This window comes from Aspergillus welwitschiae, assembly GCF_003344945.1.
Source record: "Aspergillus welwitschiae strain CBS 139.54b unplaced genomic scaffold BDQ94scaffold_14, whole genome shotgun sequence".
NCBI classification, from domain to species: Eukaryota; Fungi; Ascomycota; class Eurotiomycetes; order Eurotiales; family Aspergillaceae; genus Aspergillus; species Aspergillus welwitschiae.
The window spans coordinates 455,463-480,018 of NW_020798708.1; the positions used below are offsets into that span (position 1 = coordinate 455,463).

The 24,556-nt window shown below is 51.2% G+C and overlaps 6 protein-coding genes across 6 annotated transcripts; 3 read left to right on the top strand and 3 right to left on the bottom strand.

Annotated features, from left to right (window-relative positions):
* Positions 1-1,625: 1,625 nt before the first annotated feature.
* Positions 1,626-4,026, bottom strand: BDQ94DRAFT_142856 (protoporphyrinogen/coproporphyrinogen oxidase). The gene is made up of 6 exons (XM_026766110.1): positions 3,829-4,026; positions 3,655-3,724; positions 3,503-3,583; positions 3,071-3,421; positions 2,594-3,019; positions 1,626-2,531 (listed from the first exon to the last, which is right to left on the bottom strand). Exons 1-6 carry the CDS (start codon positions 3,909-3,911, stop codon positions 1,944-1,946), a joined length of 1,599 nt encoding a protein of 532 aa, XP_026626915.1. The 5' UTR covers positions 3,912-4,026; the 3' UTR covers positions 1,626-1,943.
* Positions 4,027-5,960: 1,934 nt separating this feature from the next.
* Positions 5,961-6,556, bottom strand: BDQ94DRAFT_142858 (uncharacterized protein). Its single transcript, XM_026766111.1, has one exon. The coding sequence runs from the start codon at positions 6,384-6,386 to the stop codon at positions 6,102-6,104; it is 285 nt and encodes a 94-aa protein (XP_026626916.1). The 5' UTR covers positions 6,387-6,556; the 3' UTR covers positions 5,961-6,101.
* A 1,241-nt stretch (positions 6,557-7,797) lies between these two features.
* On the top strand, positions 7,798-9,769 carry glfB (UDP-galactofuranose transporter). The gene is made up of 6 exons (XM_026775381.1): positions 7,798-8,293; positions 8,353-8,420; positions 8,488-8,493; positions 8,552-8,769; positions 8,820-9,227; positions 9,290-9,769. The coding sequence occupies exons 1-6, from the start codon at positions 8,163-8,165 to the stop codon at positions 9,656-9,658; spliced, it is 1,200 nt and encodes a 399-aa protein (XP_026626917.1). The 5' UTR covers positions 7,798-8,162; the 3' UTR covers positions 9,659-9,769.
* A 1,429-nt stretch (positions 9,770-11,198) lies between these two features.
* BDQ94DRAFT_27291 (uncharacterized protein) lies at positions 11,199-12,692 on the top strand. Its single transcript, XM_026775382.1, has one exon. The coding sequence runs from the start codon at positions 11,419-11,421 to the stop codon at positions 12,523-12,525; it is 1,107 nt and encodes a 368-aa protein (XP_026626918.1). The 5' UTR covers positions 11,199-11,418; the 3' UTR covers positions 12,526-12,692.
* Positions 12,693-13,353: 661 nt separating this feature from the next.
* BDQ94DRAFT_178403 (transcription factor TFIIIB subunit BRF1) lies at positions 13,354-18,873 on the bottom strand (the record flags this gene model as incomplete). The annotated part of the gene is made up of 11 exons (XM_026773121.1): positions 13,354-13,491; positions 13,566-13,695; positions 13,779-13,917; positions 13,982-14,098; positions 14,160-14,237; positions 14,303-14,318; positions 14,370-14,634; positions 14,695-14,993; positions 15,051-15,250; positions 16,977-17,150; positions 17,193-18,873. 11 exons carry the CDS (start codon positions 18,871-18,873, stop codon positions 13,354-13,356), a joined length of 3,237 nt encoding a protein of 1,078 aa, XP_026626919.1.
* Positions 18,874-20,723: 1,850 nt separating this feature from the next.
* Positions 20,724-24,500, top strand: BDQ94DRAFT_159222 (putative copper resistance-associated P-type ATPase; the record flags this gene model as incomplete). The annotated part of the gene is made up of 2 exons (XM_026769049.1): positions 20,724-20,884; positions 20,921-24,500. 2 exons carry the CDS (start codon positions 20,724-20,726, stop codon positions 24,498-24,500), a joined length of 3,741 nt encoding a protein of 1,246 aa, XP_026626920.1.
* Positions 24,501-24,556: the final 56 nt, after the last annotated feature.

Sequence of the window (24,556 nt, forward strand, 5' to 3'; positions counted from 1 at the left end):
GTCATCCATCCCAACAATGGGTCGTAGGTCTTCTACCAGCTGAGCCCAGTCGACACGCAAGCTGCAGGATATTCTGTGATAATGGTGTATTGTAGAGGAGGAGTGACGGTGTAGACCGGTAGAGCGGTTTTTCTTTTCTATAAGGGGCCCATTGAAGATGCAAAATCGACCGACGATAAGGCTGAAGCGGATCGAATCCAAAGCTGCGTATGTAATTATGTATATGTATGTATCCCCTCTTGAATGCTACTACTGCAAATAACAAACACCGACATACTTACCACATCACCGCTTTTTACCTCAATACTAGTATAGGTAACAAAGTAATTAACTAACTATTCATCATCTATGAAACAACTGTCCATCATCGCCATCACAACCCATTCCATCGTCATCGCCCATTCTGAGTAAATTAGTCTACACACCTACTACTTAGTTATGACCACCTGTCCTATCTGGGCTAGTTAACCCACTTCGTTGCTCACAATCTATTTTTAAAAATTAATTTTCCTCGCCTGCGGGTTTTCTGCACGACTCCAATTTCGTTCTTTTTCTTTTTCCTTTCTCCAGTTAGACTACTTACGCGGCCTGCCCCAGTCCGCTATACCGCTTTAGGTGTATGGGCTTGTTTCCCCTTCTTGGCGTGAGCCACGGTTAAAGAGCAAAGTGGCGGGTAATGGATGATCCGGGTGTATTAGCAGATTTCCTGACTTTCGTAAGGAAGAGTGTTCATAGGTTAGTTACTTGGTGTTCGACATTATTTCATTATGTTCATGTTTACTCTATTTAGTGTGTGTATGCTTACATATATATATGTTGTAGGAGGATGTACTGTAAGTAATCACATGATGGTTGTGGGTTGGAGGGGGGATATATGTATATGTATGTGTGTGTGTATGTATGTAAGTCTGTGTGCAGCATGATAAGTATTCACTGCTGTGATACTCGTACTACTTACTACTAATAATATCACCACTGACTGCACCAATCAACCACATGCTCAAGTATGGAGTAAGTCAGTTACACGGTAGTAGAAGCAGAAGAGAAGAAAAATGAATTAAAGTGAAGTAATAAATTTCCGACATAGTCAGTGCTCTTCATCCAGCCAGCCCTTCCGAGCTCGAGCTCGAGCTCACTCAGCCTTATGAGATGGGGAATGTGGATGGGGGATGTGGGTAGTGAGTAAATATGGAGTATCACACGGTAGATAGTAAGTCACATATTGATTAATAGCTAACGGTGAATCAATCCATGTTTCACTACATATGTCTTTCATAGTCTACCGATTGGACTACTACAGTAGTATTATTTCTTGAGTTTTGCCATATACTTATCGAGGAGCTTGATCGGTGTATATACTAGTAGATGGCTCTGTGTGGGTTTGAGATATTCCATAGTACGCACTTGGGGCGTATATATCACATTTTCTATTCTAGATCGGGATAAAATGGAGCGAAAATAGAAACGGACTGCATGGGCTGTTGTGCTACAAACACTGCCTCACTTCGGTGGGTGGTACATGTGTCATCTGTCATGAAGCCGGATTCGATCTCCACGGGGTGGTCATCAGCAAAATCCGCCGTGAGACATGTAACCAGCATACGTAAAGCAATAAATTAAGTCCCCAAAGAAAAACACGCGTTCGATAAGCAACTTCTATTCATGTCTAGTGGATGGAGCAAAAGGCGGCTAGAAAAGTGGATGATGATACGCATCACAATGCCAAGAACATCTCCCATACATCGCTGTCAATGAGCCAAGAGTAAAAAAGAAAAAAAAACTTGGTAAGATAAGTTAAATAGATAGGACAAGAAGAAAAAATGATGAAATATGGCTCCCGTTGATCGTAATCAGATCTCTAAACAAATCTTTTGCCCCTTGCCTGGAATCATTCAAGAAAAAAGAAATTAAAACCCGTGTAAATCTATTAACATTTCAACCCTTTACTGCGCCTGGCTCTTAGCAAAAACCTGGGCGCCGTCAACCAGCCGACGCTCGGTGTTCTGTCTACCGTTGACGAAGTCAGGGTAGTTGAGGGTCAGCTCGACAGCGCCGTTGACAATGTTGTCCACAGCCTCAACACCGAGCATGAAAGAGTGGTCCTGGTTACCGACCTCGTAGCGCCAGCTACCGAAGCGGCCACGGGTCCAGATGTCCTTCTCCTGGAGTCTGGGCAGGATCTGGGTAAGAGCGCCCTCACGCTCCAGGGAGGGGGTGGGGTAGCCGTGGTCGAAGCGGCGGTGGTAGGTGGAGACAATCTCATCAGTGGGCTTCAGCATCTCGGTGTTGACGAGACCCTGGATGCAATCAGCCAGGAGAGTCTCGTAGTTGACAGGCTTCATCGAAGACTCGGAAACCTCCAACATGATGGACCAGTAAGGACCCTCCTGAGCCTCAGTGCTCTGGGGCTTGGAGCCATCCGCAAGCTGCAGAGTGGGGAGCTTCTTGGAGCCCTCGGGCTGGTTGTAGGGGGAGTAGTTGGAGAAGATGGTGGCACGGTAGAAGGGGCAGTTGTCCTCGGGGAAGTAGAGCTAGAGGAAATCGTATTAGTTTAGAGGCCCATTGAAGTCTGCATCCAAGGTAGATAACTTACCCAGCACTTGTCACCGATTCTCTCGGGGCGGGTACCACGGATACCAACACCAATGACGTGAGTGGAGGAGTAGAAGAGCTGCTTGGTGAGGCCAACGAGCTCCTGGTCGCCAATCTGCTCAGCGAGGTAGTCCACAGCCATGGTGGAGACGAGCTTCTTGTAGCCGACAGTGGTACCGTCACCCAGGGTAACGGTCTTGTTGTTGGCATTGACCTTAACGACCTTGCCCTTCTCACCGTAGCGAGTCTTCTCCTTGGGGAGAGTGTCGGCGACGGCAATCCAGATACCACCGGTACCACCACGGGCGGGGAAACGGAAAGTAGCGTTAGGACCCCAGTTACCAGCGGTCTTGTTAAGGATAACGTTGGTCGTCACGGCCTTGACATTAGGGGCAGCAACACGCTCACCCAACCAGGCACATTGCATCTAAAGGGAATTAGCACGCCGTTACTTGCCATGTGATCCAGAACATCTTACCTTGGTCGTAGGCACAGCCCAAACCTTGAAGTTGTAGGGTCTCATGAAAAGGTCGGCGATACCGACACCCATCTGGCGAACAATCCACTCATCGAAGTTCTGGGGCTTGGTGTTGGCAACACGAGCCTCGAGGGCAGCATCGATCAGGCCATCGATACAGCGGACCTGCTCATGCTTGGGAAGCATGGAAATGTTGTTCTGGAAGGGGTAGGGAACCCATTGGCCCTGGCAGCGAACGTAGGAGATACGCTGGTGGGTGTACCAGTCGTCATCCTTGGGGAGAGCCTCGTTAATGCAGTCGTCGAAGTACTTGTAGTGGGAGAAGATGACGTGACCACCAACATCGAAGAGCTGCGATTGTCACGAGTCAGTCGCTGTTCGCTTGACAAGTGCAATGTCTATCCATTGAGGGGAAAGTAGGACTCAACATACGAAACCTTCGGGGGTCACATCGGTGGAAGCAAGACCACCAGGAGTCTCGTTGCTGTCAACGATCAACCAAGAGGGGCCATCCTACACCAGAGAATTGTCCAATTAGCCTTTATTCAAGTGATGGTATACGATAGGGGGCGCGCAATTCGTACAATCTGGTTAAGACGCTTCGCGGCACCGAGACCAGTAGGACCGGCACCAATGACGAGAACGTCGACGGAGCTGAATTCAAGCACAAAGACAACGGTCAGTAAAGGTTCCCATGAGCTCTTTGTTGTAGTGAAGGCAAGCTCGCCCTTGGTGGGAGGGGGGAAAGGTCTCCTTACATATCGGGGTGGGTCATCCTGCCTTGTAGAATATCCTGAAAGCTGGGGACACGGTTCAAAGTCCTGCGGGCGAGGCTGAGCATAGAAAACGAGCCTTGTGAAGCTGCAGGGACAGCAGAGTTATAAGGCGAGAGAGATGAGGGGAGAGAGAGAGAGGAGGAAGGGAGGTTGGTGATGAGGGAGAGGACGAGCAAGAAGGGGAGGGAGATGGGCGGGAAGGTATAGGTGTATCCGTCCTGCGGTCGGTCGGGAAAGCGAAACGTGACAAGCAAGCGGTGGGGGGCGCTTGGAATCGGTTTCAAGTTTAGGCCCTAATAGATCAAGCAATCGGATTATCGGATTTCCCCAAAAAAAGTCGACTAATAATTAATAGCAATACGTGTCGCCGAAGCCCCAGTCGCGGAGCCTTGGAAAAGGGGCAAAGGGGACAAAGCTAATTTCCAACCCCAATCAATCCAAATCATCCCTCATCTTAAACGCCTGGAGGACGCATGGGTCGGGGCTGATCGATTCATGCAATCACCATCGATCGTTCTTGGTAATTTTACGAAAATAATAAAAAATATAAGTACACAAAGATAAAAATATAATAAATAAAAATATTCTGTGTTGCCAACCACTGATACACCTTGCGCCATCTGCGCGTTTGCTGCTTTTTCGTTGGATCATAGCTAAGGCAATCGTCCCGTAGCCCAGCAGGCAAATGGCCATTTCCAGGCCCATGAATGCATCAAAATGTTCAAGAATAGTAGCCTACTTCCGCAATAATTAATCTCCCGTAACTCCGATCGTATGATTGGCCCTTTGTGTCGCACTGCTTATCGTTATATCTGAATGCAGCATCACCTCCCCCAGTCCGGCGTCAAAGCTCATCCACCTGCAAGCACTGTGATACGGGATCCATGGGGTTTTCTCGGCAGGCACCGGCCTGCCAGGGGCTACAGTGGAATGCATGCGCATTGCTCATACTTGGTTAAGGGTCTCTAGCTTCTACGGGCCTATGGAGTCCTAGCATCTGCTTTCTCCGTTGAGCTCCATCCGCTGGCGGAGCTACGGTTGCCGATTACCAAGAACGGCAATGCAATTCGGCGATGGATCTTGTGTATTCCACGAGAGCATCATGAAAACCGTTCAATAGATCGCTGCTGTCGTCTGGTATCTCATTTTTGCATCCTAGGATATATACGAAACCTCTCAGTCAGAAGAGGGGGCTAGGTCCGAGCTCATGGGAGGACATACACTACGGAAGACCGTGGCTAATAGGTATAGCAATCCCGAGCAACGGATAGCCCGATCACCTTCATCAAAGATTGCAAGCCAGTCATATGAGATATGAGCTGTGTTACCATTGTGTACGCCCACCCCTACTAAGTGTGGCCAACTAGACACTCCCTACAACCAGTGGCAGTCGCTTGAGACCTGCGCAAGGTACTACCTACTGCGTATCTAGTACTCCGCAGCGGCGTAGACGTGACCTAACTGGTCCAGGAGGATGTCGATGGCGAGCATCGGCAACATGGATCGTCCCCTATTTGACGGTCTGTCAAGTTCAGGGTAGATAAGTAGGTCCCGGGCTGAGCAGGGAACACATGAGCCGGGCAACAGTCGAACGGCTCCACTGGTTGTCCTTCTTGAAATGGAAAGACAGAGAGGATCTTTTTCCAGAAGCGCACACAACGGTTATCAGCTTAACCTGTCTGGGATCTGAGATGCAAGCAGATGGAGTTGTCACCCACTCAGGGACTAAGGGACCAAATACACTAACAAAAGCTTCAATTTTCGCCCCCTGGTGCTTTCGTAATTTGGCCCTCCTGTCACTGCCCTTATTTCTGACGGACGCGCAATCGGTGAATCCTGGTAAGAACTTTGCCTCGACATCTGTCTGCTATTGATTGAACCAGAACCATGGCCAGACCGAGAAAAGAAGGCCCAAGCCAACAATCCATATTGTCGACCAGGACCCGAAGGATGGTACAGGCCGGCACGGAACTCCATACAACAGAACTATCCGGACCCTCGTGGGTCTGGGAAGAGTCCCTGAGGGAACGGGCAACCTAAGGACGGCTCCGTCGTACCATTTGCTCTAAACGCCATTGAACCATGGCGATGGCGTCAGGCCCCTCAGCCATCAGATCGCCGCATTCTCCACCCGCAAGGGACCTTTGCGGCGGCGCTATGAGCAAGTGGCCGCTGAACGCGGGTAAGACAGTGCTTGGCTTAGCGGGCTGCTTGCGTAATGCATCCTGCACCAAACAAGCCGGCGTTAATTTTGATCAACAGTGATTGTCGCAAGTCGGTGTTGATGTGTCCGTCCCCTCAATTAACATTTCTTTTGTCCCTCCCCTTCTACTTTCTAATCGGACACAATCGGGAGCCGATTCAGCAGAGTCTAGATGAGTTTCTCTACCAAGCAGATAGCAGTTGCCTATTTGTCGAGCCAGAAAAAGTAAACAGGGGAACGATGAGAAAGAATAAAAAATAGGCGAAGAGCAAAAACGAGAGTAGATGGCGTTGCCTACCAAGGAAAGTCGCTGGGGGAGAGGGGGGGGGTGCTCCATAATGGTAATAACCAGAACAGCCTATCTCTAGTCAGAGCGAACGGGAAAAGGGGCAACAACCAGCGACTACTGGGCCCCCCGATGGTGGAGACCTGGAGATTGACACCAACCACCAGCGCTCGCCAGGACAGTAGAACTCGCCACGAGAGTGATGAACATTTGCCTCGCCCCACGCCGTACCGAGAGATGGTTTCAAGGTCGTCCATCCACTCGCAGATTGCAATTAGACAGCAATATATTGAATACGCATTGAGAATCGCGGTGAGGGACGGGCAAACACCGGCAGCATCGAGCATAAGATGATGATGCAGGAGACTTGCAAGTCAATGATGATGAGAACGGACAGGAAGTATAGAACAGAAGTCGATAGTTAGTTGACGACGTTTGCAGATGGACTTCCTTTGGACGAACCGAAAGAGGTCTGGAACTGGCAAATGTTTTGTTACAGTTTGTTCATACCGTTTCCATACTAACAGACTTGCTCTGCAAGCAGCGGCAGCCGGGGGAAATGCTCAGTGTATCAATAATACCAATACGGTATAGAATTGAGATTGTGGCCATTGCGAGGACACTTTTCTGCAATACAGTGTATGAGCCGGGTCTCCAGCCCGCTAATTTTTCGCCCCTCGTCGCTCCACTTTTGGCCTCCACCGAGATGGGCTTGTCTTCCCAGCCTAGAACTCGAAACCGCCCGTCAGAACCACTGATGGTGTTTCACTTGCTTCGGTGTCCATGGGGTAGCATACGAATGGTATCTAATTATAATTCTCAGGCAATTTTGGGTGCCGATAGCGCAGGAATTCAATATCCAGACCAAAACCAGTTCAGAGTAACAATAATACTATCGAATGTCTATTATACTCAATTTGAGACCAGGCAAGGCAGTTGCAGAGAGACACCCAACAGCAGTAATCGGCAAGGTAAAATTGGGCTTATCTATGGAGTAGACTACAGTTTGCTTCAATTAACTTAGTAGAACTGCTAGCATCATCACACTGACTCTGGTTCCGGTTCATTCCTCCCACCCCCCACCAGTAGTGCAACTACTGTAAGTAGAATGCATGCCAGCCGCTAAACTTTGGGGATTCAGGTCCGGGTCCAGAAGGAAACTAACTCCTAGTCCAGTATGTAAGTTGACGGTCAGCGTAGTACTACTAGTTGTAACTCGTGAGCAAGACGACCAACGAACGACATATCGTGTTCTCGGTGTTGATGCGGACCCAGCCCTCTCTCTCACTCTCTCACTCTCTCTGTCTTCCTCTCGCACTTACACATCTCCGTTCCTTCTCTTCTCTGACTCTTCTCTCCGGTCCCCCCTAAATAATTTTACTTGCGCTTCCCGAGCCGTCTTCACTCCCGCTGCCCATCCCACAGGAAATCAAGCCGTAAGTACCTCTTCTTCCTGGTACCCTGTTTACTTACCCGAGAGTGAAAATTACCTCAACGGACCCTCCCCCCATCAACCAAACAGCCCCCTTCATCCTCTTCCTCTTCCCTCTTCTCTCCTCCAACCCCGACCTTTTCGTCTTCTCACCGTTCTATTCTCATTCACTCTCTTACTATCCTTTTCTTGTCCAACTCTCGTCTCACTCGTTTCCAGACTTTTTAGGCTTCTCGACCCTTTATCCACCTTTCTCTGCCACCATTCCTTTTTCTCTTTACGTCCCTTGACAACCTTTACCCGTGGCCTCCGCCAAGTTCGGACAAAGCAGCCTTTTACGGCCGCGACCTTTTGAATTTCAACGTTTCTTATCCGATCAGACTCGCACTTTCACAATGTCCGAAGGCGAAAAAGCCAGAACCTCTGGAGAGGTCTCTCGTCCGGAGCCTACCCTGCCCACCGTCAATCCCGCTGTCGATAAGGCAGAGCCTCCGAAGCCTGCCTTCCACCCTGCTGTCTATGTCGGGTAAGCTACTCAAACGAGTGAGGCAATGGAATTGAACAGAGTACTAATACCAAGTTCAGTGTCTGGATCACTCTGAGTTCCAGTGTTATCTTGTTCAACAAGCATATCCTTGATTATGCTCAGTTCCGTAAGTTCTCCACGTGGTGGCTACAAATCAAGGTGACCATATCGCTAATTGTGCTCTCTGTTGCTAGGTTTCCGTACGTTCCTCATACCCTATCTCGATTTTGTCCAACAGTCAAAACTAATGGCATTTAGCTATCATTCTCACAACATGGCATTTGGCATTTGCGACCTTCATGACCCAGCTTCTGGCGCGCACCACCACTTTGCTCGATGGACGGAAAACCGTGAAGATGACTGGCCGTGTCTACCTTCGTGCTATTGTTCCGATCGGTCTTTTCTTCAGTCTGAGTTTGATCTGCGGTAATGTTACTTATCTGTATCTGAGTGTTGCTTTCATCCAGATGCTCAAGGTCAGTCTTTCCCTTTCGAGCGTGAGTTTCCCTTGCTGACTCCCACTAAGGCTACCACCCCTGTTGCTGTTCTCTTCGCTACTTGGGGTATGGGCATGGCTCCTGTCAACCTGAAGGTCCTGATGAACGTCAGCATTATCGTGGTTGGTGTCATCATTGCCTCTTTCGGTGAGATTCGCTTTGTCTTCATCGGATTCCTCTTCCAGCTCGGTGGTATTGTCTTTGAGGCCACTCGTCTGGTCATGGTTCAGCGCCTGCTCAGCTCCGCCGAGTACAAGATGGACCCTCTTGTCTCCCTCTACTACTTCGCTCCTGTCTGTGCTGTCATGAACGGTGTCACTGCTCTCTTCCTCGAGGTCCCCAACCTCACCATGGGCCACATCTACAACGTTGGTGTCTGGACATTGCTGGCCAATGCCGTTGTTGCTTTCCTCCTCAACGTTTCCGTTGTCTTCCTGGTAAGAAGCTCTTGTTCTTGACGTTGCTACATAGGGATCAATTTACTAACGCACCAACACAGATTGGCAAGACCTCCTCCCTCGTTATGACCCTGTGCGGTGTCCTTAAGGATATCCTTTTGGTCGCTGCTTCCATGATGATCTGGCAGACCCCCGTCACCTTGACCCAGTTCTTCGGTTACTCGATTGCTCTGGTCGGTCTCGTGTACTACAAGCTTGGCGGTGACAAGATCAAGGAGTACACCGGCCAGGCCAACCGTGCCTGGGCTGAGTATGGAGTTAACCACCCGGCTCAGCGCAAGTTCATCGTTTTCGGCGCTATCCTCCTCATCTTCTTCCTGCTCATGGGCTCCATGGCCCCCAGCTACGCCCCCGAACAAGTTGCCAGCGTCAAGGTCATGCTCGGTGGCGCTACTGCTGGAAATGCCTAAAGGTCTGACTAGAAGTTCAGGTGGAGCCAGCCATGCGCCTGTGTTAATACTCAGGCGTTATGTGAGATGAGCCAGGGAGTGGTAGTTGTTGGCTTGTGTTGAGGGGGACGGGACTGTAGAAGGTCCCGGAGGGGGCAAAAGTTCTACCCGCGCGTCACGTTCGCTCTTCTTCCGCCATACTTGGATATGTATGGCCCTCTACTGTTATAAAAGATAATATTTCATCTGCCGGGGTAGTTCTTCACGAATTGGGATGCGGGGGTGCATCTGGGCCGGCCACATGCGGGGAATGCAGCCGGGCCCAGAAGACACGGTTGATCCGACATGGATTTCGAATCCGACGGGGCTTTCACAATTATTCGTTTCGCAACCCTTTTTACTTTCTCTTCCTTTTTACCACTTTTTATTAGAAGGATTTTTTTGTCGGTGTATTGCTCTCGATTTGGCTCGATGACCATTTGTGACGTGTGAAACTAGCAGGAAGTTCAGGTGTCGGATATCACTTTCGCGCGACCTTGTTTGCTCGTCATCCCATTCTCCTGTTACTATAGGATTTTTCTTTTTGACTACTTTATGAAGGGAATCTTCTCATCCACTGAATAGAATTTCGTCAAGTTTCACGTGTTAGCTTTGGACTGAATGGCTCAAGACACCGAAGTCGTCGTAGGGGCTAGCCGGGCCAAGTTCTGGCTAAAGTTTCTTGGCTGGCAACCCCCTGGTCAGTCAGCAGTCAGTGCGGGCCTTAGGGTTGAGCCAATCACGGCGCATCGAAAGTCTCGGGCTTGAGCTGAGTGGTTCGGCCAATAGCCTTGCATCCAGTGAGGGCGGCCGCGCGGACAAGGCGTGCCCAATCAGCCAATGAGAAGGATTATCTGCCGGTGGATCTCACCCCATCGTTGCCCGGGACGATTCCCCCTCGACCAATAATGAGCGCATCCTTGCGGGTTGATCTGAGTCTGGTGGATCCCGTCACCTGTTACTGTACGGTATGGTATGCAGTCACGCCAAGGGGCGCACAATCCCTGCCATTCCCTCAGTAATTCCGCGGGAATGGCGGGCGTCACAAGCGTATGGCGCGGTAAATACACGGGTCTGGCCAATGGCAAATCCTGCTCTCCGCAATGATGAATGGATCGCAAGGCGCATCCAAAGAAGCTCCGATCACACTGACTTCTCGCTCACTCGTCCGCATCCGTCAGCTTCTGCTGCTGCTTCTTCTTCTCCTTCCTTTTCTGCTTCTCTCGCGTGTCTCGTTTGGTTCCTCGCTTTTCCTCCCACACTTTTCTCTCTCTCCCTCCGCTTCTTCTCCTCCACATCTTAGCCGGTGATCCCGTGGTTCGCTTCTTCGTTCCGGCTGCGCATCTCCTTCCTCCGTTTATCCTTCTTCCATCTCTCTCTCTCTTCCTTCTTCCCTTCCTTCCTCTCCGACACGTCGTCCTCACTGTGTCTTCAGTCAATCCATCCCATCTCATCTGCTCATCTTCTTTACCTCTTGATACCCTTCATCCTTATATTCCATCTCTCCCATCTCGTACCCTTCCATTGTCACCTCCTCCCTGCCTGCCTCCCTTCACCCTTTCGCGCATCACCTCTCGTCCTCTCCTTTGGTGCCACACCATAGCTTATACACAGCTTGGATCGCAAGATCCAACAGGTTGCTCTCGTTCTTCATTTCTAGCTCACTGGACAAACAGAACAGGCTCCCTTTCGTTTCAATCCCGTAGTCGCTGCATTCGATCACACTATCGCATTCGATCACCATGTGCCCAATGCTGCTGAACGGTCTCTCTGATGGCCCGGCGATGGTCCTATCCCCTCCTCAGGACCACGCTTTTGTTCAATTCCCTCGCCAGTCCAAGTTCACCCACGGCACAGAGTCGCGGCCCTTCTTCTCCAATAACAACAGCCCCTTCCAACCATCCAAACCCTCCCGCAAGAGGTCGCGTGACGAAGACTCCTTTGAAGAAGCCATGAATGGAAGCAACACTCCCATGTCCATCGTGACTGCTTCTGCTCCGCAACCCGGAAAGCAAGAGGTCGAAGAGCCCATCTATGGCGAAGGCATGGTTCTCCTCAATCCTCGCACCAAGATGGCCATCTCAGCTGAAAGCCAGACTGGCACGTGGTATGAAGAGACCGTTGAGAATGTCTGCACTGCTGCCCCAGTCTCGTCGCGTCGTTCCGGCAGCCCATCATCTGCTAGCCGTAAAGCTCAGCGTCTTGATCCCGCTGCTTCCAGCTTCGACGATATCACCCTCTCCTCCATTCAGCGCAAAATGAACACCGATCAGCAAGATGACAATCGCCGGATCCTTAACGCGGGCAACCGCTCCGAAGAACCCACTGTCGACGACGCCACGCGCCTTCTCGGAATTAGCTGGCAGCGGATCGCGACCGATGACGCCGATATGGCAGCTGCCGTGCGCGGCTGGAAGAAGTACATTGATCGACAGTTCGCGACGTATTTGGCCGACTCACAGATCCTCTTGAAGAACCGGGCACTGAATGCCTACCTTGTCACCGCACGACCAATGACGCCAATGGGAGTGGCCCCCACACCGGCCTTTTATCTTTTCAACGATGACCTCACACAAGCACAGCTTGTGGGTTCCACATGGGAGGCCTGCCTCATGAACCTTCGCTCGTCTCCCATCGTCTTCGAAGGCACGCAGATTTTGAATGCCGCAGACAGGCCGCTCAACAATGGCATGACATCGATGGGCGCCCAGAACCTGCTGGGAGCGAATCCGGTAGACTCGGGTCTACCACTTCTCCAGACTCTCTGTGCCCAGCCCGTGAACCACGGCAACGGCTTGGGGTTGAACAACGGCGTAGGAATGGGAACGGGGATGGAGATCGACGCGTAAACCATCGGCAGCAGTCTTATCAGCAGCAGAAAAAGGCACCTTCTCTTCGCATAACACACGCTTAGAAAGCCCGATCGATCGAATACGAACTCGACGGACACATAGCGGAAGCGACTTTCGACTTCGACCGAAACCGCTCTTCCCACTCTATTTCGGCAGCAAAATTTCTGATTTCCGCTTTTCCTCTTCTTTTGATGGTGGTGTGTCTGTCATATTCACCTCGCCATCGTAATTAAAACTCAGATTTGACATATGTTTGTGGAACTTTTCTTTCCTTTTCTTTCTTTTGGGATTTGATCTTTGTTTTTATCTGGCGCAAAAGGGTCGGTGGTGGGATGGCTGGGATTGGGTATGGTCATGTGGCCGGCTGGGTCACATGGGTTGGATCTGTTCCTGCTTTTTTCGTTTCATTTCTCTTTTTGGCTCTCATTGTTGATATATATTTTGCCATTTTCACATATTGTCAGATTTGGAAAGAAAGATTGAATGAAAGAAAAAAAATTATTAAGATAATAATACTTTTCTATGTTTTCGTTGTAGATAGAGAGGAGTGAATATTTGGGAGGGGGAGTAGAAAGTGGCGGTCAAGATCGCCAGCCAGCCTTTGCCAGATACAGACTTAGCCATAGTAGGTAGGGTTCATGAGTCTCCTCCCAGAAACACCACTTCCAAACTGCCCACCAACCTCTCCTCCCCTTGTTCTCGCGTCATCAACCACTGGATGATCCATCCTACTGTTGTGAATCCTTGATTCATGAGGACCAAGGATCAACTCATGTATGACATAGTTGCCATCCTTATCAGTCTCGTGTGCATTCCCGGCCCAACTTAGCTCACAGGTCTGCTCTCCACCCAGGTAAACCCTTTGTCATCCTCCCGAATAGGCTGTGCCTTCTGGACTCCAAATAGGGAATCAATGTCCTCGAGACTCAAGTTAGCTGTTTCGGGGTAGTAGAAGTACAAGATCTGAGACGTTGGGACCATTCATCAGCAGGCCTGGTGGCGCTATGGGGGGATCGGAATGTATGTCCCGAACTCACCGGTATAAAGGCGAGGTTAAAGGCGACGAAGATGAGATACCCTTTCCATGCCAGGTCTCGGATCAGCGTCGGAGATATCATGTTCACGAAAAAGCTCCAGAGCCAGTTAGCCGAAATTCCGATGGCTTGTCTATTTGCGGTGGTGAGAGTTAGCCCTACTCCAGATCAAACTGGCCCGCCACCGGTTGGAATGGGGTGAGTGTCCTGGCCTACCCTTTTGTCCGGACGTGTTGGGGCAATAGCTCTGGCCCGTATACCCATGGTATGCAGTTAATCGTGGCCCCGTAGATGAGCATATACAGAAAGAAGAAAGCCACGGAGGCCGTAGCGGCCGACTTTTCCAGGTTTGTCCCTGCCGGTGCCGGGTGTTAGATCAATTCCCTAACTCTGTACTCCGAGCCATATACCCGGCTTACCTTTGAAGGACAGAAGAATGGAGATCATGAGTAGGCATACGAAGAGGCCAAAGGATCCCCACATCATTGGGCTCCGCCGTCCCAGTCGATCGGAGTAAAAGATGGGATAAAAAGCACCTATGGTAACACGATCAGCGCTCTGTTGCTCCGGTGGGGGTAGGCCAGAATTCCTCAGTACCTATGACAAACATCAATTGGATCACTCCACTCAGCAATAAACTCAGCTTGGCGTCGAGGCCCACGTTATCTTCAAGGACTAGGAGTAGGCATGTCGTCAGCCATTAATCGGACATCACAGGGAGGAATGATTGTAGGTTTTACCTGTAGTGACATAGGTCTGGAGCATGGAGTTAGCTTTTGAACTGCGGTGTTCTCGAGGTTCACATACGACAATCAAGGGAGCCCCTCCCATTTGGTTCGTAAACTGCAGCCCATAAGCCAGCAAAATTCGTCGGCCGGTATGGAGCTCATCCTTTTTCAAGATCTCTGACCACTTATACTCTGGACGGCCATCATCTATGGCCCTGAAAATATTTTCAGCTTCCTGGGTCACTGTTGGATGATCTATTGGTAGATCATAAAATTCACATAAAACTTGCAAGGCCTCCTGTCTCCTATGCTGACGGCATAACCACCGAGGATTCTCCGGAAGTCTGTTCAACAAAAGTGAGATGACATGCTCAACTCGAGCAACGCGTGGCAGCCCAACTTACCCAAGGATCAATATGATAACCAGAATTGCGACGATCACTTGGCTGGCGATGGGCAGCCTCCAGTTGATAGGCCCATCCACATAGCTCATCCCATAGTCGTACCAGTACGCGATGGTAATCCCTACACCGACAGCGAGAGGCTGAGTGCAGACGTACATTCCTCGTTTGCGTGCTTCACATAATTCCGCTTGATACACGGGCACGGTCGTTGTCATGATGCCAATTCCAATCCCAGTGAAGAGCCGGGACACGAGCAACTGCGCTTTGGAGTAGGAGCTGGTCTGGACCGTTGCCCCAATCTGTAAAGTGCCATTAGCATCCGCATGTGAAAGGCGAGTCATCACAGCGACACATACTATTATTATACACATCGCAAGCCACACGGACTTTCGAAAACCTAAATTGTCGCTTGTCAAGAAGGCCACCACTGTGCCAAGGAGACAGCCTAGATTGTATATAGACACTATGATTCCCATTACAGCCGTACTGGGATAGTGAACGATAGCGAGGAAGTCGGCGTTGTTGATGATCCCAGAAAATACTGCCTGGTTGTAGCCTATCCATGACAAGACTGAGGGTCAACATATATTGCACCCTAGGCGCGTTCATCAAGGTATCTCACCGAATAAGGCGAATGCTGCTTGGCAGGTGAACATAATGGCCAGCCGAAGGCTGAGCCCCCGTCCGTACATATTGAATCTGACCATATTCGCAACCGTGGTAACAGAGCGAGGAAGGTCAGCAACTGAAATCGAACCTCAAGCTGGATGTATACTGGAAGCATGATATTTATATATATAGTTCGATTCCATCTTCGTCACTGACTGCGAAACCAAGGGGGGTCAAGGCTTCTGTGGACCCGTGGCACACGAATTTGGTGCACAGGAAGCGCAATAGTCTGAATAATTCTCCTCATGATGAGGTAGTATCCCCATCGGATATCTGAAGCCCCAGTAACCCATTGTAGATCGACGCAGGATCCTCCATACCAAGGACCGGTAAATGCCGCAATAGGATGGAGAACCGGACCTGCAACAAGAACCAGCGAGTCAGACGACGGGTTGCTAGCATTCACGATACGACCTGCCCACCTTGTACATTCCTCAGGGTCTGCGGAGGATCGACTTCCGACTGGCACAGGGCTAGGAGAGTTCGAATATCATTTCCAAGATAGATATATCACCACCACAGACCATGACTCATATGTAGCGTCAGCGCATAGGAGCAAGTTACAGTAGCTGAAGTGTAGATCGATGTGCTTCAACCATCGTATACTGGAGAGCACCCCTTCAACAGCAGGTGGTCGAACTGAACGTACAAACCCGCAACATCAAACTCCCAGAAGGGGGAGCCCCTTGCCTTAATTAAGCCGGGATCGTGAAGGTCACAATCTAGGCAGCTCAAAAAACTATTAATAGTTCCAATTTTACTGACATTCTGGGTTGCCAGCATGCGGGTGAGGGCCATAGTGACGATGGTATCGATGAAGCCTCCTGAGAATAGGGTTCTGCAAGGCTTTGCCTCGAAGTGGTGGGATCCATATCCAACCAACCGGGGAATGCGGCTCGAGACCGAAGAAGAGTCAGAGAGCGAGATAAGTACAAGGTTTGATGGTATAGATGATGCAGTTGGTGGAGTGTATGGACTTGAGTTGGGGGAAGGTGGGGGGAAGTTGCAGACTACGCGTTTCTCATCTTTCGTTTCAATGCCTGCCTGCCACACGTGATATTGGCCTCAAAATGGCAAGACAAGCATCAAGGAAGGAACGAACAAGGCGAAGAAGATCATATGCCCCCATCTGTTGCTTTTCAGGATTTAAGCCTGGAATGACTGGGTATCAAATTCCCGTCGACTTGGCGCCGGACTTCTTATGTACATGCCTTGCGGTGAAATACAACCCTGCTATCATCGTAACTTTAATCAATCACTACCATAATCACTCCCCTCGTCGTAATAGTCACCATAGGTTCCAGCAAGCGCCGCGTCAACCCCATCATCCTCCATGTCATCATCCTCGTCGTAGTCATCCTCTTGCTCGTCATCTGAATACTCGTTCTTTGCTCCATCCGCAGGACCGAGGACCTGCTCATTCTCACTCGCTTTTCCACCTTGATCCGTCGGGGCTTGAGCAGCGGGTACCGCTGAGCCACGCGCCGGAGCCGCGGCAGACAAAGAAGCTCCAGCAGGTTGGCTAGCTGAGGGGGTTAGAAGCCCGGTACGCCTCGAGGCCGCCTCTGGTTCGATACTGGCGCTGCGTCGTGACACGACACTCTGGCTGCGACTCTGGCTTCGGCTCAAACTCTCTTCCTTAGGTTTGGAGGCTTCGTCAGCCCCTTCATCGCCAAAGAGTGACTCCAAAAGACGATAATTGATCTTTTTACTGAACCCTCTTCTTTCCAACATCCGGCGGGTAGCTTCGGCAGGGGTGGAAGCCCGAGTGCTGCGCCCATCCCCGTCTTCACCCTCACCTTCAAGATAAGTTACGTCGCCAAGTCTACCGCGGCGGCGCTTCCGCGGCTTGTGCACGCGACCGTCTGCGCCAGGGTGGGAATCAGCCTCCGCCAGAGCTCGCTTTAGCGCTTTGGCTTGCTGGGCCCGAAGATAATCTTTATTCTCATGGACCCAGATTCGTTCTTTGATCTCAACTTCTGCAGGAGAAAGCAAACAGTTAGACACCTCCGGATCCGACTCAAACTCAGCAGCGTCAATCTCCGTATTATCAGACACGACCTTCTTTGGAGGACCGGCACTGGACTCGAACATGTTCGATCCTTTCGACAATAGCGCGGTCATTTCATTCTCCAAAGCCTCCTCCGATGCAATCTGATCTGGCGAAGGGGCTGGAAGCGGAGGTCTCTTCGGACCCTTCTGGCGACCGGACTTGGCGTGCTCCTCGCCAGCGTCCGAAATGGCTTCGCTTGCAGCAGAGGCAGTCGAATGGCGACGTTGACCGCCGCTGGCCGCTAGTAATGCCGGGTCAATAGGAAGACTAGGAATAGCGAAGCCGTCTGAGTCGACACGCCTATGTTGCTGTGCTTCTTGTATATCACCCTCAATCTCCGCAGCCGTTTCCGTGGGCCGTCTCTTGAATGAGCGTGAAGGCTTCCTTCCTTCTCTAGCCCTGGCAAAAGAAGGTGGGTCATGCGCATTCTCCAGCTGCACGGAACGGAACTGGTCGACTGTAAGTTCACCACTTTCGGTGGAGCTGAACTCGTTCAAACGTTGGCTGATAGTGATCTCGGTGACTTTGACGACGTAGACAACCTCTCGAACGGTGCGGCGAAAGTTGTTCATTCGGGCTGCAAGGATCAAGGCGGCACCACAAATACCAGCGGGACGACGACCCGTCGTCATCCAATCGCGGTTCATTCGCTGTACGATACGGACCGCCTCACTCGCCACCTGCATAGTAGCCGACCCAAATTCAAGCTGTTTGGCAAACCTGTAGATCAAACTCTCCGGATCAATCGGGTTCATCAGAAACACGTTACCACCCAGACGCAACTCGTCGAGTAGTGCTTTGTAGGTCCGACCGAGCTTGAACACGTTGATCATGAGAACATCGGCAAAATCGATGAGCATGATGGTGTTGCCATCCTGCCGACGGCAGGCAATATATAAGCATACAGCAGCTACAGTCTTGGTCCTTCGACCTTGAATGAAGTTCAATCCGACTGCTAGCTTGAACACTTGACCAGCAGCCTTCATGGCACTCTCTGGGATAGTCAAGGCACGAGACAGCTGGGTGATGTACCGATTGCCGTTCTGTTCCGTAATCTCGCGACTTTCAGCGCCTCCACGCTGAAAGCCAGGGCCATAACTGCGGACATGGGACTGATCTTCGCCGACGAAGGTACCCTGAACGACTGCCGCACCCGACGACGATTCCCCGAAAGTCACTTCGGAGACGATGTTTGCTTCACTGATGACAGTACCACACCCGGAACAAACCTTCTGACCGTCATCCTCAACGATGTGAGGAGCAGGACAGCCCGGGTTAGGGCAAGTTGAGGTTTTGGGGTGGGTAGTTGGCCTGGCGGGTTGAGGCCGAGAAATTGGCTGGGGACGCCTGATGGGAGTTGGATTGGGCGATTTCAGACTGGCCAGTCTTCCCATAGGTGGCCTTGGGCCGCTCCGTGGGGGAATGGGAGCACGCATCCCAGGCCTAGGGACCGACATTGAGAACGTGACGGGATGGCTCTGTGGGGTCGATGATGTTCAAGGAGCGGTGGCAGTAGGTTGCGCCAATAAGAGGAATAGTAAAAGACAATCGATCACACAGGGTCTATCATGCCTATAGGGTCCACACAATGATCCTGGACGTAGCGTGGTCCAATCGTCGAGCTGGAGATGCAGCGACGAGCCAGTTGGAGGGGCTATAAGGGAAACTCGAGCGCACAAAGAACACTCCAGGCGGGGTTTCAAGATATCAGAGGGGGCTGACGGAGGGGTTAAACGGGTGAAAGATAGCCAGAACCACGGATTCACTTGATAAACTAGATAGAGTGAAAAGAAAGTGGCTATAGCTACAGAGGTCAACCCGCAGCTGGGAAGTATAAGTAGTAGTTGATGAAAGAGGGAAGAATGAAATAGAGGTATTCAAGTGGGCGCGACGCATCACCGACGTGAAAATTATGACGCGCCTGTCGCGGTGGTCCAATGGAAGAGTCACGTGGCCTGCCGTGTCTCGAAGCCTTCGTTTCTGCCTCATTCCTCGCTGTCTCTCGTTCGAGTCCCCGAGGAGGCATTTTCCCGAACCGCTGTAGTCCCCGTTGCAGGCTGGCTGACATTGCAGCTGCCTCAATACCCCTTCGAATCATGGATTTGTTCCATTTCATTTCTCAATCTGGATAAGAGATCCGCTCTACTCTATCTGTTATAGAAAAGCTATCCTGGTTAGAAGTCCGGTGGTACCGTTTCATTAGGCAATGACTGGCCGTTTGCAGCTGTCTGGCAGTTCGCCCTCCTCACCTATTGTGAATTACAACTGACTATAGTGAAGACAACGTGCACATATCCATATTTTATGTTCAAAGAAGCTGCTTCTATATCTTTAAGCCAAGAAATGGGCGTCCAAAGCAGCCCCGATCAGCCGAATCTAATCTGTGACGATCACTCTCTTCAAGTCCATCTTTTCCCCTGGCAGCTTAATCTGGGACCGAATCCATTAAGAGACCCGCTAACTGCTTAGTGAGCCAATCCAAACCAACAAAATGCCGGAGCTTTAAGAAAAATTCGCCACATATGTAAGTCCACCCTCTCAACTCTCCTCCACAGGGATACTCGTAGCATCGGCAGATAATGCCGGTTTAGCACGGAGGAATCCAGAAAACTCATCAATCACATGTGCCCGATATGGGGAAGTTTGATGGAGTCATCCAGGGGCATTTCGTACATATGACTTACATCACCTACACAGTAACACTTCTTCTCCATGGAGGGTGAAGTGGGTAATTGAGTGGAATGCGCCATTTGTGCGCGGCCCCAGAACTTCCTCACTTCTTCTTTTGACGCACAAAACGCGCAGCTTTGCCTCCCTCCCTCTTCCTGATCGAAGAGCTTAGAAAATAATATCAATGATGATTTATATTTCTTTCGCTCTCCCCCTCCCTCTTTTCTGGCCTATTTGTAGAGACTTCGCCCTTCCTCATCCCTTACTTGCCGACTGAGCAATTGCGATCTGCAAACATAGGCGCCGCTGTCAGTAGGCAATACTCAATCTCAGACAGGAAAAGCAACATCTTACCTCGCAGTACTGTCCACTTGTCGCTCTCATTGCTCGATAGGCATTTCCCTGCGCTAATACACCAGCGAAGCGTGTTGCATTATCTGTTTCGTCTTCGTGGGGTGTCAAATCCCGTCAGAGCTCAGGCGCCTTTTCACATCAACTGGCAAGACCCGCCGTCCACGTCTTCTCTGTTTTTCTCTTTATAAAACAATTTCCTTTCCCTGCCGGAGCTCTCTCACGGTCAGGCAGGGCGCCCAAATAGTGGCTGAGCCTATCCCTTCTTTTCTTTCTCCCTCCGACAATGTCGCCGACGGCAGCAGACACCAACTCTCGAGTTCCTGCTGGACAGGACTCGAGACTCCTCAGAAGCATATTCTTTGTCAGCAACATTCATTGCTCCTCTTGCGTCGCATACATCAATGAAGTCCTATCAGACATTGATGGGGTGAGGGATATCGATGTGTCGGTTCTTACCCACGAAGTACGCGTCTTTCACAGCACAGAAACCGACCCGTCACGCCTTGCTTCGGCTTTGGTTGAAGCTGCCTTTGAGGTTCACCATGTCACTACATATGAACCGAGAGGATCAGTCATCTCGGAACTTGATACGACTTCATGGCTACCCCGCGACTCAGTCCTTTTCTCCACCCAGCCTAACATCAATCGAGTTCCAGCTCTGGGAAGCAGACATGTCGACAACTGTGACGCTTGCAGGAAAGAAGAACTGGATAGCCTCGCGGCCGGCGAAGATTTGGCAGATGCTGCTCGCCGCCCTCGGGACCGCTATAGTGGTCTTCGAACGGGTGGTAAGCCCGGTCCATCCCAATCAGAAGTGCAAAGTCTAGTAGCCCGGGGGTCAGTTGAAGATGTTACACCCGTGGAGTCGCCCAAGACGCCTCACCATCCAGAAGAGAAGGAAAGGTTTGGTGCACGTGTGAGCATTGGTGGGATGAGCTGTGCTTCATGCGCCAACAGCATCACAAACGAAGTGAAAGAGTTGGATTTTGTTGAGGACATCACCGTCAACCTCCTTACCAACAGTGCTACTGTTGTCTTTACTGGTCCGCAGTCAAACATCAACAAGGTTGTCGAGCAGATTGAGGATATCGGTTTCGAAGCGTCGCTTGATGAGGTCAATATGATCAAAACAGCTCCCGCACGCAAGGAGGCCCCTTCGACATTCGTCGCTGAACTTGCTATTGGCGGCATGACGTGCGGTTCGTGCTCCGGAGCGGTTACGCGAGGGCTGGAGGAGCTTCCTTTCGTTACTACTGTTTCGATCAACCTCTTGACCCACAGCGGAAGAGTCGAGTTTGAGGGCCGTGACCATATTGACGAGATTGTGGAAAAGATTGAAGACCTCGGCTATGATGCTTCGGTCGACAATGTGACAGCCCTGGTGGCAGATAGTGATGACGAGCCTCTGGAAGAGAGGACACTGTCCATCCGTGTGGATGGTATGTTCTGCCATCACTGCCCGGACAAAGTTGTCAAGTCCTTGGAAGCTTTCCCGGATGTTAAGGTCGAAGGCAACCTGTCCGTTAAGAATCCGATTCTTGCGGTTACGTATACACCAAAACCCCCCTCTCTCACAGTGAGAAGTATACTTCGGACAATCGAATCAGCTCACGATGCTTTCACTGCCACCGTTTATCGTCCTCCAAGCGTCGAAGATCGGTCCCGAGCTATGCAGCGCCACGAAAGACGCCGACTGTTCACCCGATTTATCTTTGTTTTGCTTGTAGCAATTCCCACGTTTATACTGGGTATTGTATTCATGAGCTTGGTGTCATCCAACAACAAGGTTCGCAAGTTTTTGGAACAACCGATGTGGGCCGGAGATGCCTCGCGCCTCGAATGGGCCCTCTTTATCATGACAACCCCGGTTATGTTCTACGGCGCTGATATCTTCCACGTGCGGGCGATGAAAGAAATCTACTCGCTTTGGCGTCCTGGAAGTCGTGCACCGCTCCTGCGCAGGTTCTACCGGTTTGGAAGCATGAACCTCCTCATCTCCGCCGGAACGACCGTAGCCTACGTCTCGTCTCTGGCTGTTCTTATTATGGACGCCGCTATGGGCTCAGCGTCCAACACACATAGCTCAACATATTTCGACACAGTTGTGTTTCTCACCATGTTTATTCTCGCCGGGCGGTTCATGGAAGCGTACAGCAAAGCGAAGACCGGGGATGCGGTCGCATCTCTTGGAAAGTTGCGCCCGACAGAGGCTTTGCTGAGAATCAGCGCAAGTGACGCAGACCAACCCGGTGACGAAAACACACATGCAGAAGATGGCTACGAGCGGATCAATATTGACCTGCTAGAAATTGGCGATGTGGTTAGCATACCTCATGGCGCCTCGCCACCTGCCGACGGTGTTGTCGTTGGGTCTGCTTCATACCAGTTTGATGAAAGCTCGTTGACGGGAGAGTCGAAACCCGTCCACAAGTCAGCAGGTGATCAAGTTTACACCGGTTCCGTGAACGTCGGTCAGCCCGTCGAGGTCAAGGTCACTGCAATCGGGGGCTCCTCGATGTTGGATCAGATCATCTCCGTGGTGCGAGAAGGTCAGAGTAGACGTGCGCCGCTGGAACGGGTTGCAGATCTACTCACTTCTCACTTTGTTCCGATCATCACGCTGATCGCCATCCTGACTTTCGTCATCTGGCTTGCTCTCGGTCTGTCAGGGACACTGCCTGACGATTACCTTGACGTTGCACGCGGCGGCTGGACATTCTGGGCTCTGGAATTTGCAATCGCTGTGTTCGTCGTGGCTTGCCCCTGTGGTCTCGCACTCGCCGCTCCCACGGCACTTTTCGTGGGCGGTGGACTAGCTGCTAAGCAGGGTATCTTAGTCAAAGGAGGAGGTGAGGCGTTCCAAGAAGCGAGCCGGCTCGACGCCATCGTGTTCGACAAGACAGGAACTCTCACAGAGGGCGGCAGCCTGCAGGTATCCGAACACGAAGCCCTCATTTCGGACACCGACGTGATACAGGTGGCTTGGACGCTCGCCCGAAAGCTCGAAGAAAGCAGCAATCATCCAATCGCTCGAGCCATCTCGGCTTTCTGCAAGGAAAAGCCCTCGGTCACGATTACCAGCGCCGACATCGAAGAAAGATCCGGTCAAGGTATGAAAGGCACGTTCGCTGTATCAATGCCGAATCCCAATGAGAAATCCGACACGCCCACTCAATACGAGGCTGCCATCGGCAACCAACGTCTCCTACACAGCCTAGCAACCTCAGACTACGACGAAAGCTACCTATCCAAAACCCTCTCGAAGTACCAAGCTGCCGGTAAATCCACCGCGATCCTATCTCTCCGTTCCCAGAACGAACCCTCCTTCACCCCCGCCATCGTCTTCGCCATCTCCGACACCATTCGACCCGACACCGTCGAAGTCATCTCCAAGCTCCAAAAGCGCAAAGTCAATGTATATATGTGCACCGGCGACAACCAAACAACCGCGCACGCCGTCGCCGACATGGTAGGCATTCCGCGCTCTAACGTCATGGCAAACGTAATGCCAGCAGGCAAAGCCGATTTCGTGCGTCAAATCCAAGACAGCAACAACAACTTCACCCCGCAGACCGACTCCGAAGCAGAAAGCCAGCGAGCCCCCACCAACAACCGTTCCATCGTCGCCTTCGTCGGCGACGGCGTCAACGACTCCCCGGCCCTCGCCGCAGCAGACGTGAGCATCGCCATGGCGTCGGGATCCGATGTCGCCATGAACTCCGCAAGCTTCATCCTCCTCAACTCAGAGCTCGACACCATCTTGCAACTTGTCTTGCTAAGCCGTCGTGTCTTCAACCGCGTCAAGCTGAACTTCGGTTGGGCGTTGATCTATAATTGCTGCTTGGTGCCTGTCGCTGCTGGTGTCTTCTATCCGATTGTTAGTGGGCATAAGCAGGAGATGGTGGGTGGGGAGCTTGTGGTTACTGATACGCATTGGAGGTTTAGTCCGGTCTGGGCGGCGTTGGCGATGGCGTTGAGTAGTATTTCGGTTGTTTGTAGTAGTCTTGCTTTGGGGATTAGTCGCAGGTCGATTAAGAGGGTGTTTGGGTTGGGGGCTTAGGTGGTGCTGGTGCTTGATATTTCGGGGGCGCCTCGTTCTAGTGTGGTTACTACGGG